Source organism: Drosophila grimshawi, unplaced genomic scaffold (assembly GCF_018153295.1).
Source record: "Drosophila grimshawi isolate 15287-2541.00 unplaced genomic scaffold, ASM1815329v1 contig_1377, whole genome shotgun sequence".
Classification (NCBI taxonomy): Eukaryota; Metazoa; Arthropoda; class Insecta; order Diptera; family Drosophilidae; genus Drosophila; species Drosophila grimshawi.
This window is the reverse complement of record NW_025062900.1, coordinates 15,925,367-15,944,889: the sequence shown is the minus strand read 5'-3', so window position 1 is coordinate 15,944,889 and position 19,523 is coordinate 15,925,367. Positions and strand designations below refer to the sequence as shown.

Here is a 19,523-nt window from a genome sequence, read left to right as displayed (position 1 = left end):
TACTCCAATTGGAATTCTGGCTTGTGTGGTAAAAATTTCCCCATTTCTAATTGAATGAAAATTACTTGATTTTATTATTTTCACGATTGGTTTTTGTTTTTATTATTATTTTTTTCGCTTGCGTTTGCTTTGTAATATTTCATGCTACAATTTATAACTATATGTATATATTACTTAGCGTTTACAAAAAATTATTTATGGCGCACTCGGAATATGCGATTTTACATAGACTTCCTTTTTTTTGTTTTGTTTTGTTTTGTTTGTTGCTTGGTTTGTTAATTTTAAACTTAATTACGCTTGCTTGCTCTTTGCTTATCAGTTCATTATTCTCCGTATGTAAGTATAATAAAATAGTGTATTGAATTGTTGTGTTTACATTTGAAGTGCATTTCTTTCATTTGTTGCATGTTTTTTTCTCCCTCTTTTTCTTCTTTTTTGTTTCATATTTTCGCTTGTAAAAAATATAAAATGCATATCAAATAGATTTTTTTTTTTGTGTAGTTGTTAAGATGATTACTTAATCATATTATGATTTAATGGGCGCGCCATAATTATATAATTGCATTTATAAATATGTATGTTTAGAATTGTATGTATGTATATTAATTGTATGTATTTGCTGCTGCTGCATATTGCCAATATGGCTTTAATTAGCATAAATATTTAAATATATATATAGTATTTAATTATGTACGTAGCTTATTATTGTTATTATATTTGTTTTTCTTTTCTTTTTTTTCGTTTTTTTGTTTGTTTTTAATTTCTATGGATTGGATTTCATTGTTTACTTTCGCTTTCGTTTTCAAATACAATGCCAATTTCTGCAATGCGACTAATTAAAAAATACCACGCACAAAACACAAATTTCAAAGAAAGGAAACATTTAACAAAAATCCTTGAATTAAAACGTACATACATAAATATGCATATTGTGTAAAAACGTAATAGGATATTAATTTTTTCATTTTCTTCATTTTTTTTTTAAACAAATTTCTTCATTTTTTTTTTTATAATACTTTTGGCATTTCTTGCTGCTAAAAACAAAAACACAAACATTTATCCGTCTGTCTGTCGATAAAGTAAAACTAATTTCAGTTAGAATTTGTTGAACAGTCTTTATGCTGATTGATGGCGGCTTGAAGCCCACACAGTCCACACTACGAGGCCTTGGCAAACTGGATGACAGAGTTCAAGCGCATCACCTTGGAGCCGGCACTGGCGTTATTCGCTGCATCCGTTGTGCCACTCGTTGTGGCGCCATCGTTAGCACCTGTTGCACTGTTGTTGCCACCGACGCCGCCGCCACCGCCGCTGCTGCTGCTGCACCCGCCGCCTCCATTGCTAGATTCGCCCTCGTTCATATAATGCTTGCGCTTGCGCAGCGGCAGCGTCATCACATTCCGATCGGCCATCATCAGTGAATCGCTCTCCGGCGACGAGCTGCGCTCCGGTGACTCGGTGCTGGAGCGCAGTCCAATCGCAGCCTCGACGCGACGCACAATATCCGGATTGGGCAGGGCAGATCTGTAAGCGCAGAACGAAATTTATGAATATCGTTGCAATAAATAATCAAATTAAATAACTACTTATTTACTCAATCTGCGTAGTGTTGCTCAAGCAGCAGTTAATAACTCTTTTTATTATTTAGTTTAATGTAAAAAATAAGTATTTGCATTTTTTAAAGTGTAAATTTCAAACACAAATGCAAATAATTATTTATGCATTTCAAGTTTTCACTTCGTACTCAAATGGTTTGTTTAACAGCTGATTGTTGTTTCAGAGTTGCCACCTTTTGCGAATTACAATTGTGGTTTTTAGAGCGCGCCAAGAAATGTTAAATTCAAAAAGCTCTGCAATTGGCAAGTTGCAGTAAATCGAATTAAAGTTGTTAATATTTAAAGACATTTGTTTTTTGCTTTCTGATTTGAGTAAAGTAAAATAAAAAAATAAAGTAAATTGTTGTTTCTTTTGTAAAAGTCTGACTTAAAGATAGAATCTCTGTAGTTGGAATACTTACTCATATTTGGGCACCGGCGCATAGCCCTTGTGGAGTCCATGCCTCGCCAGATCGCCGCGCTTGAAGTGCTCGATGAGCACGTTCGCCTCGTGCGTGTCATCGTAGTTGGCCGCCAGATCGCTGACATGCAACGTGGGCTGGCTTTGGGTTGGCGGCTGTGCTACCGTAGCCATAGGCGTGGGCGTTGGCTGGGCTGTGGGCGTGGCTGCATGACCACGACGCAGTTGCATCATTTGCCAGGCAGCTGCCTGAACATCCTCGTCGTTGTCCTCGCTGTGATCGCGACGCGCCAAACTGGCCGCCTCGAGCAGCGCCGGATTGATGGTGAGGCCAGGAGTGGGGGGAATTGCAGGATTGCAGGTCGTGCTTGTGGGTGCTTGGACCGGTAGCTCGACTAAACTGGTCTGTGGCTGATAGTAGATCATTGGGGACTGCGTCGGCGGCTGTTGCATGCTCAGATCCGTGGGCAGCTCCTCATCCGCATAGCTGGGCTGGAGTTGGGCGCTGGCAACGCCACTATCCCGACTCAGTGCGTCCGGCTCGCTGGCTGAGATATTATTGTTCAGATATTGTGCTGGTGGCGGTGAGGCCAGAGCACTGCTCGCCGGCGAATATGTGGACGATGCAGAGCTGGGCGAGAATGGAGCAGTGAAAGCAGTGGAAGCACTGGCACCGGCAGCAGAAGCAGCTGATGCTGAAGTTGAAACTGAAGCTGTTGCAGCTTTGGGGCCACGTGGCTGACGTGGTTTCTTCACCGCCGGCGGTGAACTGGGCGGCGAATTGTTGCTGCTCTCCGAATTGCTGGCCATGGACGAGGAGGAGCCGCCACTGGTTGCTGTGGCAACGCCAGCTGCTGCCACCGCCGCCTCCACTTCATCCTCGGGCAGCTCGTTGGCATGGCCCTTGATGTGCGCCTCCATCTCCTTCTTGTTCTTGAACGTCTCATCGCAAATGGTGCACTTGTAGCACTTGGCGCCATAGTGCTGCACCCGATGCAGCTTCAGCACATGATTGTACCCAAAGTCCCGGAAGCATATGTCGCAATGATACGGCTTCTCGCCGGTGTGCGTCCGCGAGTGCACCTTGAGCTGCTTGGAGCATGTGAATCCCTTGCCGCAACCGGGCTCCGGGCACTTGTAGGGCTTCTCGCCGGTATGGGTGCGCATGTGGATGACCAGCTGGCCGGACTGGATGAAGGTCTTCTCGCAGACGGAACACTTGTGCGGCCGTTCGCCCGTATGGATGCGCATATGGCGATGCAGTTTGCCGGAGTGCTCGAATGCCCGGCCGCACACGTCGCACTTGTAGGGTCGCTCCTTGGTGTGGATGCGTCGATGCACCTGCAGATTCTCCTTGACGCTGAACAGCTTGTGGCAGAACTCGCACTCGAACGGACGCTCCCCCGTATGCGTCCTATAATGGCGGATCTGCAAAATTTAAATTGCGGTTCGGCATTATTTTTTTTGAAGTTTATATTCTTTTTTAAAGAAGTTTATATTCTTCTCACTTTTTTTATTCTACTTCTTCTTATTGTTAGTAATTTTAACAAAATACCTCAGTTTAACTTATTGTTCTATCCTAATTGAATTGATATCAAAAGTGTAAGGAAAATTAAAAAAATGAAGCTGACAATCAAGTATAATTCCCAAGAGGTTTAAGATTAGCAAAAAAACCAGCAAAAAAATATTAACAAATACAATTAATGTTGCAAAAACATTTAATTTCTTTTAAATATAAATTCCTCTACATTTTTAAAGAGAAAAATTTCTTTTACTTAAACGAAAACTAATAAAAAATAAATATTCTTTACTTTGATATCTACTCAATATTTACAAAAATTATTCTTTTAAATTTAGGTTCAATTTTATTTATTTGTTGTATACTTTTATTAATTTTTTAAAATTTATTTTTATTTGCTTTTCTCGTGTTACATCTTTAAATATTTGTAATTCCATTTAAACACACATACACACACACACTCTAGTGGCAAGTACTTACCAATCGGGCGGGCACCGCGAACGTCTTCTGGCACACATTGCACTGATAGGGATCGGCGCCAGCGGCGACATTGGCCAGCGGCTTGATGGTCGGACTCTTGGGTATGCCCAGCGGCAGACCGGCCTCGTTCAGCTCAATCGGTGCGGAGGAGGTGATGGAGGATGTGGAGGAGGAGGAGGAGGAGGCGCCACCAATGGCGACACTCTTCAGACCCATGGCGAGATCAGCATTCTTGGCATGCGATTTTGTGTGCGAAGTGTGAGCGGACTTGCTGCCAAAGGTCATGCCGCACTGCTCGCACTTGAACTGCGGCTTGTTGCCGTTCGGCTTGCGGACCGTGGCAACTGTGGCCGCTTTCGTTGTGGCAGCAGCACCACCCACATACGTCATAGGCAGCTCGGTTTTAATGCGCTGCTGTGTTGTTGTTGTTGCTGCTGTAGTTGTTGCTCCAGTTGTTGTTGTTGTTGTAATTGTAATACTATCATGTTGTTGTTGTTGTTGTTGTTGCAGTACCAGTTGATAATTGACAATTTGCTGTTGCTGTTGTTGTTGCTGCTGCTGCTGTTGTTGCTCTTGCATCTGCAATTGTCGCTGTTGTGGCGTCTGCAACAGCTCGTAGTGCTCATGCTGACCGCTAGGTGGCGCAACGCCAATACCGCCACCAGTCGCTGCAGTCAGTGGCGCCTGCAGGCAGAACTGCGTCTGACTGGGTTGCTCCGTCTTTATAAGCAGCTGATTAGCGGAATAGTAGACCATGTTGGTTGTGGATGAATCTGTGATACAATATTAATTAGAATAGAATAAGCAGCGATTAGTAAAGGCAATAAGAACTCTTTCGTTTAGAAATATAAATAAAAGAATTACTAGAAAATAAATGTTTCAAAATAATAATAATAATTAATCAGTAAATAAAAAATACAACTAAATATAAACAAATATTTATATGTAAGAAATAATTCTCATACGTATTCTAAGAAATCATCTTAATACTATAATTAATTCTTTAAGCTCACATACTTCTTTAATTTAAATTGATCAATGAGTCAACAACATGAAAACGATTTTAAGAGTTTAATGATATAAAAATTATTGCATGATTTTATGGTTTAAATTTGTTCATTGTTAAATTGTCGTTAAGTTGTGCGAAAGATTTTTTTTATTTTTTTTATCACAAATAATTCCAATAAAAATCTTAATTTGTAATTTAAAATTCTGATTTTGCAAAAACTTGTTTAAAAATTGTGGTTAAACAAATTTGATTAAAACAAAACATTCAATCTGCTTTGCACAAAATGTAAAGTTTTCTAGTTGTAAACACTTCAAAACTTTAATTCATTATTTTCGAAAATAATTAAACTAAATTTGACAACAGTGTCGTATTTGTTAATTGTTCAGTCGAAACACCTTAAGAATATTATCAAACTCTTGCAAACTCAGGATCAACACAAAATTTTTTTAGTTGAATCAACTTAAGAAAATTATCAAACTATTTAAAAGCTAAATTGAAAGAATAGATTTGAAGACTTTAATCATAAGTCCAAAAATATTTCTAAACAATAAAAACAATAATCACATTTTTTATGCACTTCAAAGAAAATCATAAATATTTTATTTTGTGCACTTAACAATGAGTGGACAATTTGACGAGTTTGGTGAGGTCTTTTTCACTATCAAAAATTACATACGTTCATATGTAGTTTACCAACACCCACTCCCCCCCTCCCCCTCCTCCCACCAACTCGTTTCTGTTTCATGCGAGAACTTGACAACCTGCATTACGCATTTTTCCACGAAGAACCCAGCGAGCGATGAGTAACAACGCAAAAGCCCAAAAGGTAGCCTCGCATTATAGTCTTGGGTGGTTGGGAAAACCCATTAGGGGTTGGGGTTTTCCCCCTGCTGGAAAAGCAGTAAGCACTCTGGACTCGGAAAAACCACCCTACGCACTTGAACTACGCAATTTTCTGTTATTGCCGGCCCAAGTTTTCACGAAAAAAGAAAAACGCATAAGCTTTGTGGGCAAAGGGGCGGATAGCGAGAGAGAGAGAGAGAGAGAGACAGGGAATGAGATACGCAACTACGCATTAGGATGAACTGTTGGGGTGTTGTGAAATTTCCCGGATTTTTGGGATATTTTTTTTTTGCATCCTGTAGCTTGCAAGCCGGTAAATTTAGACTCTCTCTCACTCTGCTGTCTCCCTCACAGTCTCTCTTTTGTTGTTTGTTATTTTCATTGACTGTAAATACGCGCCCCGTTTCTTTCCCCCCGTCCCCCCAACCAGCAGCAGGAAAAACTGCGTATACCAAAACAAAATGGCGTATGGAGTTGGGGTCTTTGGCAAAGTTTTTCCGGCCTGTTTCTTGAATTTTCCTTGCGTTGGTTTTCACTTTTCTTTTACCTTTTGCATTCGTTTTCTTTTGTGCTGCTTTAGTTTTGGTCTTGGATATATCCACCAATTCCGTGCCCGACTTGTTGAGTGCATCCTTTATCCAATTTGGCTTGGTTGTCCAAGTCTTTTTCTCATTGGTGCGTTCAGTCATTTTGTATATGTATTTTGTATAACAATTTCCCAATTGGAGTTGTAAAAATTTGTTGATTTTGAATTTTCTTCTTTTCTTTTGCGCAGTCTAATTTAAATGCAGTCCATAATTAGTCTTAGTTTTTAGTTTAAAGTTTATTTCTTTGTTTTTATACTGAGATCTTTTGATTTGTGTTTAGGAAATTCTTTAGGAAAGTTCTCGTTTTTTTTTTTTTTGTTTATATGAGGTAGTCAAAAAACTCTTGTCAGACTTTTTTTTTGTACTGTAAATCAGTCCTGAGTTTATTTAATAGCTGCAGTCTTGAGTTCTATGCGTAATTTATTTATATTTTATTTATGACATTTTATTCAAATGATTTTTTCTTTTGTTCACTTAAAACTTTTTTTGCGTTTTTTTTTCGGCTGTTTTTAAACGACAATTTTCATTTTTCGCGTGATTTTCTGTTTGATGACATGCTTTTTAAGAATTTTGATAATTTTTTTCAAATCTTTGGACTGCTGGACGCCGGTCGCCTGTGGATAGTGCTGAAAGTTTTGGGGCTGTTGCTGGTGATGATGATGGTGGTGATGATGATGATGATGTTGCTGGTGGTGTGGATTCAGGTGACTGGAGCCTTGAGCCGAGCCCTTATTCATGCGCATTTTTCTAAATGATCTCAAGATATCGTTCATTGAGAAATCGGTCATTTTAGAGCTTAACACTCGGGCACACACAACCACACACACACACACACTCGCACACACACACACACACGCACAACGGAGAAGCGAGTGCAGAGTTCACATTGCCGCACGCGAAGTTGTACGCTTGATGGTGCACCGGAGACTGGTGGGTGAGTTGCCGAAAAATAGGCCGAGAACCCAAACCCAGAAATCAACGGCAGCAAACCAAACCAAACCAAACCACCACCACCAAAATTGAGCCCATTGATCTGTGAGACTAAGAAAAATGTCCCCACAAATTTCCCACTGAGTATTTTCTGTATTTTTATTTTTTTTCCCTCCAATAATGAGTGGGAATTAATTTGAGCTGAGTGTGAGTATTTTGTATGTAAGTGGGAAATTATTATTATGAGTGCTGTCTTGTTTGAGCATAAACCATGTAAGAAATATAATATGAATGCTATGAGTCATCGCAGAAGCGAACGAATAATTGTAATCTTATCATATTGATAAACAAGAAATTTCTGATTTTCTACTGAGTCATGCAGAATTTGATATATTAATCTAAATAATACCTCCACATATATAAGAATAAAATATACATATATATAAATATATGGTGGGTACATTTATACTAAGCGATTGATAAGGCCAAAATAGTTCGAGTGACTATGTAAATTGTGAATATTTTTGCAAATCAGTTGATTGATAAGATATGATTTGGATGGGCCTAACACAATAGCATTTTGAGATTAGAAATTGTATTCATTTTTGCATTCAACTCATTTCAAATTGTCGAAGGAATAAAATGTTATCTCAATAATAAATAAATTGATCACTATAAGCCAGTTTTAATTGTAAAATGCAGTCTTAGAGAAAAACTAAAAGCTGTCATCTTAATTTTTACAAATCTATATTTTTATGATTTGTGTTTTACCTTCGACAACTCAAACAATGAAAAGCACAAAAAGCATGAAAGATTCAATGGTAAATTAAACGTTTTTTATTATTTTTTTTTTTGTTTTTGGTTCTTCTATTGCACACAAGTTCAAAAAACTTTTTCAAGTTTCTTGTTGTTGTTGTTGTTTGTTATGTTCGACAGTGCGCCTCACACAATTCGTTAAACTGGCGCAAAAGTTCATTAACATTCGACACAAAAACTATTTTCGTTTGTCTGTTGAAACGAAATTAAAGACATATGCACACATATACACGTACATGTATGTGCATGTATTCTACTGATCGCTGCCTCTCTTTCTGTCTCTTTCGCTCTTTCATAAGCACACAATGCGCCGCTTTGGACTTGCTGAAGGTAAACCAAAGAAGATGAAAAAAAAAGAATAAAGAAGAAACAACAACAAGCTAAATTTTTATCTATTTATGAGGTTAAAAGCACGACGAGCGCACAACGAGCTCGGTCAATGATCGTTCAGATCTGAGATCCACCCCTCCCCCTTCCCCTCCCTCAACCCAACACAATCGTATGGGAAATGCTTGTATGTTTCGTTTGAAATCGAGCTGTGTGTTTACCGTTATTTTGTTGGGATAGCTCAGAAATGGAGCGCAACGCAACGCTTTAAAACTTGTCTTAAACAAAAAAAAAACATCGAGCGTTGTCTGAGGTGAGTTCGTTGTTGTATTGGATAGATCAGTAAAGCAATGCAGTGGGAAAGAGGAGGAGCGACAGAGAGAGATAAAGAGAGAGAGAAAGAGAGAGCGATGTGATAGATGAAATTTATTTCATTTGTATTATTTTATAGATAATCGATAAACAAATAAGCCGAAATTTAAAATCATAATAACGAATTGACTAAAATTTTAAACATTTTTTTCAAAATGATGCCGAAGTTTTTGAAAAAAGATGATTATGAAGAAAATATGAAATAAAACTCAAATATTTGTCTAAGATCCTAATATCCTTGGATAATTATGAACTTAAGGCGTCATTTTAGCAGAAGCTTTATTTCGATTTAATAACCATCTGTTTTGTATGCATAATTGTATGTGTAATTTGTATATATTTAATATTTATCACGTATTACTCTACTTAGAATATGCAATAAATGTTCAGGAGGAGGCCACGCATAAGTCACACCATCCATAAATTAGTGAGTGCCCCTTGCAAAGAGCCCAGACCCAGACCCAGACCAAGACCAAGACCCTCAAGAACACACCTCTACAAATATACAAATAGACCAATTTACATATGTATGTGTATTTATGTATGTACATGTATGTAAATAGCTTCGAGTATCTATAGAGACAGCTACAACTTGACGTTATTCATCGTTTTACTGCTGCCTCTTTTTTTTTTTTGTTTTTTTTTTTTTTGGGAGGTCAATGAACATTTTGTGAGCTTTTCTCTCTTTTACTGTCTCCCTCTCCCTCTCTCTCCCACTGCGATTTGCTTACGCGCAACATATTTTGGAGCTATTTGTACGGCGAGTATCAATTACAAAAATTCTGTGCTTGTTCGTCTTTCATCAGTATTTTTAGGTTTACGTTGTGATAAGATAAAATCTCTCGTTAAAACTGTAAAAAAAATGCAATAATATTGAATGAAATGTTGGCTGTTGCGGAAGCCATTCAGGGACATACCTAAAATGTCGCATGACCGATAAGATATTGATACTGATAAGCGAAACGTGTGGCATTTTACACAAACTAAAAAAATACGTGTGACGCCGAAATCTTTACTTGTCATGTGTTTCCTCTTTTTTCTTTTCTTTTTGAAATACCCACGCAAGTTGTTTTTTTGTTGAAAGCTCTGGCAATTCGAATATTCCAGAAATTATAAAACTGAGCATAAAATTAGAATACCTGGCATTTAATTTTAATTCACTCTGCTCGCATATTCCAGAAATAAAATGCCTCTGAGTATACAATTTTGACACGTGTCATTTATATTGAATAGAATTTATAATTAAATTCATTCATTGAATACTGAGCTTGAAAAGCTTTAAATGTGAAAAGCTTTCAGTTCAGCAAAGAACTTCATTCAAAATCCAAACGGTTAATCAAATGGTTTGATTCATTTCGTTCTCGCTCGATAAAAAACAAAAACAAAAACAAAAAGGATGTGCCCATCGAATGGTCCACAACAAATTGCGAAGGTCTAGACGAAGAGATTAACGCAGAGGCGTCAGCAGTGGCCACCTACACGCAAATATACATGTGTAAAGGTACAGAGAGAGAGAGAGAGAGAGAGAGAGAGAGAGAGAGAGAGAGAGAGAGAGAGAGAGAGAGAGAGAGAGTGAGAGTGAGAGAGGAGGGTAGATATACTTACATATATATATATATATATATATATATATATATATATATATACATACATATACATATACATACACATAGCACAGTCAGTCAGTTGGCCTAGGTCAAAACGACGCCGGCAGCGAGAGGCGACACAACGCAACGCGACCCAAAGCAGAGCAGAGCAGAGCTTCTGATATGTTCTATACAGTATGTGTATATGTTTGTATCTGTGTATATATGTAGTAGTTGCTGCTTTGCGGCGCGTGTGCAAATTAAAATAATAACTTTAATATTAGATTCGCATAGGAGCATGACTTAACACTTTTTATGCACGTCAATTCTGACGCAGTTTGTCATTGTAACAAGCTGTTTTTTTTCTTGTTTGGTTTCCGTTTTGTGAAATTAAATATTTCCATGTCAAGGTAGTAGGCAAAAGGAAATCAAGGCTGCAAAAATAAAAAATAAAACAACCCCCGCCAGGGAGAAATTCACTTTCGCAAGCGCTTCCCTTTCATTTGGCAGCCACTCTTTACGGTCACCTTCCCAGTCGCCCACAGCAAGCAACTACACACACACACACACTCACACACTTACACTGCCTGCAATCAGCAGTCTGCTTACTCACTGCACATACAACTCACACATACACGCATGCATACAACGACAGTTGCGCATTACTTGCTCGCTGCTGCTGCTGTTGCTACTGCTGTTGTCGAAAACTCATGCACGGCCTCAGCAGAGCGTACGTAAGGCGACAACAACCACCAGGCAATGTGCTGTTGAAAACACTTGCACGCCCTCCACGTGTAGTTCAAGTTCATGACAAACGAGTGAAGCACACGACGAGCAGCCGATATGCAAGCGAGCAGCAGTGTGAGAGAAAAGAACGCGTTGTGATTCTGCCAACGCTCAGCGCTGTCTGCAGTTGACGCTCGCGTTGGCGTAAGCAGCGCTGCCATTGCTGACGCCGGCAGCGCAGTGCACTTCTCGGTTTCTATGTGATATTTCTATATATAAGTGTGTGTTGCAAAATTTGCGTTGCATACTTTTTTTTGGAGCCCCGTTAAATATTCAGAAATAGTGCATATGATGGACTTTTTTTTGGGTAGTTACAGTTAGCAAACAAATTACAAAATATCACTAAGAAAAGACGCTGCGCTCAGCGCAAATTGAAGCGGCGACAAAGCAACCAACCTCGTTCTGCGCTCGCCACCCAAAAGGGTCAACAACCTACGAAAAGCTCAATGTACACACACATACATACATGCATATATGTGTATGTGCTTTTGAGAAATGTAAAGAAAAGAAATCCGAAAACAAACTTGTGAGTGTGTGTGTGTGTGTAAAAAGAAATGTGAAGCTTCAGCCAGAGTCGAAATTTCTGCTGCTGCTGCTGCTGCCGGGGACTGGGGGATCGTGTTATTGTCTCCGCTGTCGCATGGGGATCACACAGCCAACAACAACCACAGTCAATACATAAAAATTTGTGGAAACCTCAAAATAAATACATACACACACATATACAATAAATTCGAGTACATGAACGAGGAGAGAGCAGGAGAGAAAAAAAGAGGCAGCATGCACAAGTGTTTTTGTTGTTGTTGTGTTTTGGGTTTTTTTTTTTTTAATACGTGCCGAATTTCATTTCTTCTTTGTTCGCTGCAGTGCAGAAGAAAAGGGATGAAAGGGAGCGGGCGATAGAGAGAGAGAGAGAGAGAGAGAGAGAGAGAGAGAGAGAGAGAGAGAGGGAGGGTGAGACAGAGAGAGAGAGGGTGAGAGAGAGAGGCAGAATGAGACAGTGGGGCAGACATATTTTTTTCTTATTTGCATTTCGAGTTATTATTGTTGCTAAATAATTAATTTCAATGCATATACTTACAAGATGATATTTCAAAAATATTCAAGAGAGGAGTGGCATAAAAATATTAAGAAAAAAACAAGTTTGCAAGTACAAATAAGCATGACATATAAGAAAGAACTTGTCAGAGAAGTGAGGATTTTTTTTGGGGGTGGGGACCTGAGCTTCCGGGCCCTGAAAATAACATTATTATTTTTAAATAAATTTTTTGGGGGCGTATTCTTCAACATACTCACTTGGGGGGCGAGATTGCCAATGACTTAAGATAAAAAAGTGCATTCGCGTACCGGGAAGTTAAATTCAACTTATTGTTAAGTCAGGCAATTCCGTGTAATTTGAATTTGAATTTGAATTCAACAGCAATTAGGAATACAATCGTCATATGCTTATAATAATATTTGCGTCAATATCCAATATCCTGTAGATACATTTCGCATATATATAAATACGCACACATATATACATACAAAAAATACCAGTTTGTTTGCTGCATATACAAAACATCATCTTTTTTTGGCAAAACTCGTTTCGCAGGTTGTTTAAAAAACTAACCCTCGCAGAAAGCTTCAGAATCACAATTTAGTTAGAATCTGTGAAAATACTGACCAAGCCTAAGGCATAACTCATTATATATTTATTTGTATATTTATATATATATATATATATATATATATAGTTGTACACACATACAACTTTATCTAGCTGATCATAAAAATCACAACCAAACAAAAGAGCTTTCGTTTACATAGAGTGGAAATGTTAATTGCATTAGAAAGAGACAGCTGCAAAAGCTACAGCTGCGCCTTGAACTTGAATTTGAACAGGCAGAGCAGCAGCAGCAGCAAATGCGACTGCGAGATGGCCTTCAAATGAAGTTCGGTACAGTGAACAAATTGAAAATGAAATGCGCATAACAAACGCAAGCATGCAAAAGCTGCCAGCCAGAGTGTGAGAGCGATTGCAAGAGCGAGAGAAGCGCTGAGTGTGAGAGTCAGAGCGAGCAGAGTGTGCAATGCAGGCGCGTACAGCCAACGGCTGCGTCAAAAAGTGACGACGCCGCTGCAACTGTCCTTGAACTTGGCAAACATTCTTTTTTTTTTATTTTTTTGTTGTCGCTGCTGCTGTTGCCGTTTGGTCAAACGAAGGACAGCAGCAGCACTCACACATACAGACCGACGAGTGCAATCGCTACTGCGTCCACCATTTGCATTATTAATGTGCAGCAGCAGCAGCGTCGACGTCAGCAGCGACGTCATTGCTAATATGGCTTCAATTCTCTGCCCATAGGCTTTGTTCTGCTATCGATAAGTTCTGCATGCCTGCGTGTGTGTACGTGTTTATGTTAAGTGAAAATGGCTGACTTGAAGCAAATTTAATTTAAGGAATAAATAATTACATGCATATGCATAAGCTTTTAAAAGTAAATAAAATTGCTTGGTAAAATTCCAATTCATCTAAAAATTACCCGAAACTTAGAGATTGTGAAATAAGTAAATTTCAGAAAATCCCCAAGAGATTACAAGTGAATTTCAAAATGATAAGCTTAAAAAAGTACACTATTTTCAGAATTTCAATGGGTTTCATACCTAATATGTGCACACAAATATACACACACACACCCATGCAGAATTCTTGATTTCTTGGAGCGGAAGTGTTAAGAGTTCCGAGAAAGCGTCCACCGTTACTAAGCGACAAAACGAAGAAATCAACGATTTCTCAACACCGCAAATAAAAAAAAAATAACAAAAACCAAAAACCTGACCACAGAGCACAAAAACAGTGTGAATCAAACGAAAAAAACCAATAGAATGACGGGACAACAGCTCACTTCATTTAGTCAGAATTGGCAATTAGAACAAAGAAATACACAAAAATATACATATACACATATACTGTACGTAGCTGAAACCGATATTAGTAAGTATAAGCATATATGTATGTATATGTATAAACAAATACATGCGCAAATTTGTTAACCAAGGTCAACAATTTTTTTGTTGATTTTGTTCGGCTATATAAAAAATTATTTCACAAAAATAAATAGGCATTGGGCCTGGGTAGCTTTTATATAAATATATATATATATATATATGTATGTTTATCATGCATGTGTATGTAGACATGCAAAGAACTTTAAAGAATGCTAACAACAAACAACAATCTAACGGGCAAGTTACCAAGAACAACAACAACAACAACAATACAACATGGCGGATCGAGGCAGTTGAGCAGTTGATACAAAATTTGCGGGTGGCAAGGGATGAGCTACATGCACAAATACATACTACTTGAATACGGATAGATATATACACACACACACACACACACACATATATATATATATATATATATATATATATATATTTATATTTATGTATATCTATATATACATATGTGTGTGTATACACAAAGCTTCTTTACGCATGTCTGCGAACCGGCTTTTTTGCGTTAGACCAAATCGGAGGCAAGAAATCTGTATCTGTGTGTATCCGTTTGATTTCGCACGTTTGTATGTGTTGCAATACAAAACTTAATGGGGTAGGCAAAGGGTCGGCAGACAAATCGAAAAAATCAACAAATCATTTTGCTTAGGCTCACGAGTTTGCCGTGTGACCAACAAATTAACGATAAGCAAGCAATTATTTCAACGACTCTATGCACTTTTAAGCAAGTAAAATATAAAAAATTTCAAATAAATATGTATGCTGATAAGCAAGTGAACGGCAATAATATCTGAGCTATTTATGGTATATTGTTTTAATGTTATGCTTTCTTTGCTTTGCTTGGCAAATGCAAACAGTTTATTTATGGTGCGGGCACTTGATAAGTTCTTAAGCGATTAATTTTTGCACTCTGTGCTCAAGGAATTCTCCAAAATGATAAGTGAGAGTGTAGAGTGAAGTTCAAAGGTATCTCGATTTATAGGGCCACATAAAAATATACACAAAACTTTATGACAATATAACGATAAATTGTGATCATAAAGTTTGAAATGTACACGATTTGGGAATCAAAATTAATTATGGTATAAGGAAAATAATTTGTAGACAATAGAATTGAATATATTTTAGTTAAGCCTATCAAAGAGGGAAGTTAATTTGCATAAGTCTCCACATTAAAGTCGAAATTCTTCTTTAAAGCTGTCATCACTTCAGTCTGCATTTATCTGTCGATAACCGATTGTAATCACCCACATAATATAATAATCACTAGGGCCACTAAAAAAGTGATCTTTCAGCACGGCCCATTCATAAAAATCAGTCAGCGGACAAAAACCGCATAAGACACATTCAAATGCCGCATCGATAAGAAAAAATCAGAAAGAGCTGACGTGCCAACAGATAACAAGTAAAAAAAGTACAGGTGGAACGTGAATGAACGCAACTAGCCCAGAGAACCCGAACCACAACCGAACCCGCAACCGAACCCGATACCCGATTACCTCAACATGCGGTACAACCTACGTAAATCAATTATCGATTGCTAGCCGATAACTAGCGATAACTGCTTGCGGGTTTCGTACACTCAGAAAAAGATCGACATAAAATATATAGCAATTTTCTTATTTTTAGAAATAATTTCGGAATAATAAGAAATATTTTCTATTATTAAATAAAATATTTCACAAAACTAAAGTACTTTTTAGAAAAAATTCTTACTGAAAAATATACATATTTTTTCAATATTCTAGAAAAATCCTCCACTCTGAAATGTAGAATTGGAATCCCAAGTTTTTTAAAGCATCACAAATTCTGAATAATTGTCGCACAATGTGTGGCTATTTACTAAAATTGAGGACCAAATTTTTGATGAGTGTAATGACTCTAACTGCCTTTGATTTTCTAACTTTCGGCTCGATACAATTTCCTGTGCACATACCGCAATATCAATTTCCAAGATTACCGCCAACAAGCGCTACGAATTTTTGGCATTTCATGCTGCTGCTCACATTTTGTTATTGTGTTTGGCTCGTTGACGCTGGTACTGACCTTCAGGCACAAAATTAGCAAATAGATAAAATACGAAAATACTTCACCAAAAACAAAAAGCAAACACCAAATACAAAAAGCATTTTTTGCGTGCACGGGACTCTTTTATCGCAAAGAAATTGCGCAAGTCTAAAGTCATATCAATAAATGTTATAAGATCTTTTCAACAAAAGCGTAGAATAAAAAAAGAAGTAAATCAACATTGATGATAAATATCAGTTAAAAGTTAAAATACCTAAAATCTTAATATATAAGTGTCAGTATATATATAGTCAAAATAAGAAGGAAATATCAAAAATTGTATTGAAATATTTTTAAAATATTTATTTTTTTCCTTAAATTTTAAAATTATATATTATATTCTTTTTATTTTAGAATATTAAACAATTAAAAATAACATGTAATCAAAACTCAATATGCTTCTTAATGTGCAGACTTAAATTTATTCTTGATATGTAGAAAAGTCTGAAATCGACAATATATCAGCTAAAGCTGCGATCAATCAATATCAGATCACTTTTCCAAGTTCTAATTAGTAATATCTGACAGTTTATGTTAACAAACCGATAATATTAAATGTTAGAAATTACATTTAACACTATCAACATTGCGTGTCAGCTTAAGCCCTGACCAGCCACATTCATAATATATCGAAGCATTATCATTATCATTATCGTAGTCAAATCGGTTGAGTGCTAATTAGTTGGCGATCCTTTCATACTTGAACTTAGGCGTGTGGCGTCGTGACTCACTCGACTCAAGTGAATGAGTCAGGCATACTTAGGAAACCCCTTTGATATGGCCACAATTGATCACAATCGAATTTGATTTGAAATTGGCTAGACTCACAAATTTTTATTAGACCAATGTGGATGAGTCAAGTGGTTCGTTTAACGGTCAGAGGTTTGAGTCATCAGGAATCTATATAGTTGAGATAGGCTATTTCTCAGTCCTAGGTGAATGATAGGTGAAATATATATAAATTGTGTGTGGGTGGTATTTTGATAAAGGAATATGTGTGCAAGTGCCAAAATAGAGAAATTCATCATTTGTTTTTTGTGACAGTTTTGCTAGTCATGGGGCGTATGTGTGATGATTGCGTGAAGTAATTACTGATGTGTTCTCTCTAAATAGTATAGCAGTATGTTCTTAGTTCCTTTTTGTGAAGCGTCATCTGCTTGATTCCAAGAACCTGTCTAAGATTGTGAAATCTATTGCAACTAGAAAGCTCTACATGAAGTATACGCCAAGTGCTCAATCTCAAACTTGCTTAATATTTTAAAACATTTATTTTTGTATTAACAATAAATTTGAAAAAAAAACTGTTAAATCTTAATATATATATTTATTCATATTTATTTATTATAAACAATTTTTTTTGCTTATTGCTAATTTCAAAATTATATTTTAACATACTTTTTTCTCTTTTTTTTTACCAATTTCAAGACTAAAAATATTAAAAAAATTAATATCAAAATTAAAATAATTAAATTGTATATTATATTTTTTTTTTCTCATAATTCAATTCAATGATATTTCGGTTTGAAAATCAAGCTTTTATCATTTACGTTGAATCATTGACAAATTGAGCAATTAAAAATAACAACTAATCAAAATTTAATATACTTAAATATTATATATTACTTAAATTGCTAAAAATAATTTGTCATTATGTACTATGTATTTATGTATTTCAAAACTCACCATAAAATTACGAAAATCCAAAACAATAAGTGTTGAAATATTCCTTAGGGCTTCCTTAATAATTCCAAAATGCAAGTCCAAATGTTATGGTTTTGAGATTGTATTTGTCTAATAACTGTGTATCTTGTTTGTCAGATGGAACTGTTATTTTTATTTATATTTATATTTTTTATTTTTTGTGAAAAACACTTGTTGTCACGCGAACCGACGAGTGGCAAGTGTTTTGTAGAACTTTTTCACTGTTGCGCAGTCGAAGCGCGGCGAGGCATTCAAGAATAAAAAAAACGTCGGCGGTAATCGTAAATATTAAATGTCGCCGCCTCTCCGAGAGTCTCTGCACTTGTCGCTCGTTTGCTCGCTCGCTTGGCTAATTACCAAATGCGATTCAAGTGTCCGTTAGAATCAGAACCAATATGCGCGAGGCGTCAGCGTCGACGATCGACTAACCGAACTTGGCGATCGACTCGCTCTGATATTGAAAATTGTATAAGAATTCACTGACTGTTCTGTGTGTGTGAGCGAGAGACAGATTAAGATGGAGACGAAGGTGAAGACCGAGACGAAAGCTAGCGAGCAGTATACGACTTGTGTGTTTTATAATTGCGAGCCGAGTTTGCGTATATGGTATATGCGTTTGTGTGTGTGTGGGTGTGTGACGCTGCGACGTTCGTTCTGTTGCTGCTGACGTCTCTAATGCCGGCAGAGCTTTATTCAAGTTTAATTTGAGCTCGTTTGTTGTTGTTGCTGCGAATTTGTGTATCAAACGTATGTATTTGTGTGTGTGTGTGTTATTTATTATCTTTGCTGCTTTTGATTATGGCTGTGTGTGCGTAGCTGCGCAGCACTACGACGATTGCTGTTGTTGTTGTTGTTGTTACTGCTGCTTCTGCTGGTGCTATTAACGCTTTGTTGTTGCTCACATTCACACGCCACTATAAACAATATTGACCTAGGTTATATACTATATACAGATATATATATATACACATGTACCTTTGTATTTCAGATATATATTTTTTTCTTTCTACTTTTTGCCTATCGCATAATTTTATAGCTTTTTTTTCTAGGTTATATTTTAGCGATATATTCTTAGCATTTTAAAATTGATTTCATTTTGTATATATTTTTAAATTTATGTATATTATATTTTTATCAGTCTTTTATAACAGTTAAGCGAAAACACAAATTAATTTAAAAATTGCACTTTTGTATAGTTTAAACAGTTAAAACACATTTGCTAGTTGCATTTTTTTTTAGCTTAAGCGTTGATTTTTTAAGGCAAAGGAGATCAAATAACGTTTATAATTTTCTTTTTTCGTTTTAGAATTTTCAACAGCAGCTTTTGCTTAAGTTTGTTGATGTTGTTTTTTTCTTTTTGCACGGTTAAAAGCTTTCTAATACTATTGAAAGTTCTTTCAAGAACAGAAACAGATACGCTGCCGTTTGCCGTGTGTTGACGCGTCGCCAGCTCGCTGAGAAATACGAAATGGCGGCCAGCG

General features: G+C 36.9%; 2 protein-coding genes across 3 annotated transcripts; both read right to left on the bottom strand.

The window, feature by feature from the left end:
* Window positions 1-75: 75 nt before the first annotated feature.
* On the bottom strand, window positions 76-18,798 carry LOC6561951 (Krueppel homolog 1). 2 transcript variants are annotated; one of them, XM_032736711.2, is made up of 4 exons: window positions 18,025-18,798; window positions 4,016-4,788; window positions 2,018-3,444; window positions 76-1,524 (listed from the first exon to the last, which is right to left on the bottom strand). In XM_032736711.2, the coding sequence occupies exons 2-4, from the start codon at window positions 4,769-4,771 to the stop codon at window positions 1,158-1,160; spliced, it is 2,550 nt and encodes an 849-aa protein (XP_032592602.1). In that variant the 5' UTR covers window positions 4,772-4,788; window positions 18,025-18,798; the 3' UTR covers window positions 76-1,157. The 2 variants fall into 2 exon arrangements, with proteins under 2 accessions (XP_032592602.1, XP_001988004.1); XM_001987968.2 differs by lacking the exon at window positions 18,025-18,798 and adding an exon at window positions 6,415-6,556.
* On the bottom strand, window positions 6,963-7,493 carry LOC6561952 (forkhead box protein G1). The gene has a single exon (XM_001987969.2). The coding sequence runs from the start codon at window positions 7,240-7,242 to the stop codon at window positions 6,964-6,966; it is 279 nt and encodes a 92-aa protein (XP_001988005.2). The 5' UTR covers window positions 7,243-7,493; the 3' UTR covers window position 6,963.
* Window positions 18,799-19,523: the final 725 nt, after the last annotated feature.

What these genes read in the sequence shown, in the direction of transcription:
- LOC6561951 (XM_001987968.2), bottom strand. Translation starts at nt 6,556, where the DNA reads ATGACTGAACGCACCAATGAGAAAAAGACTTGGACAACCAAGCCAAAT. An exon ending in AAAGAAAACGAATGCAAAAG is followed by an intron (nt 4,789 to 6,414) that starts GTAAAAGAAAAG and finishes ATTGTATCACAG; the next exon opens with ATTCATCCACAACCAACATG. An exon ending in GCGCCGGTGCCCAAATATGA is followed by an intron (nt 1,525 to 2,017) that starts GTAAGTATTCCA and finishes CTGCGCTTACAG; the next exon opens with ATCTGCCCTGCCCAATCCGG.
- LOC6561952 (XM_001987969.2), bottom strand. Translation starts at nt 7,242, where the DNA reads ATGACCGATTTCTCAATGAACGATATCTTGAGATCATTTAGAAAAATG.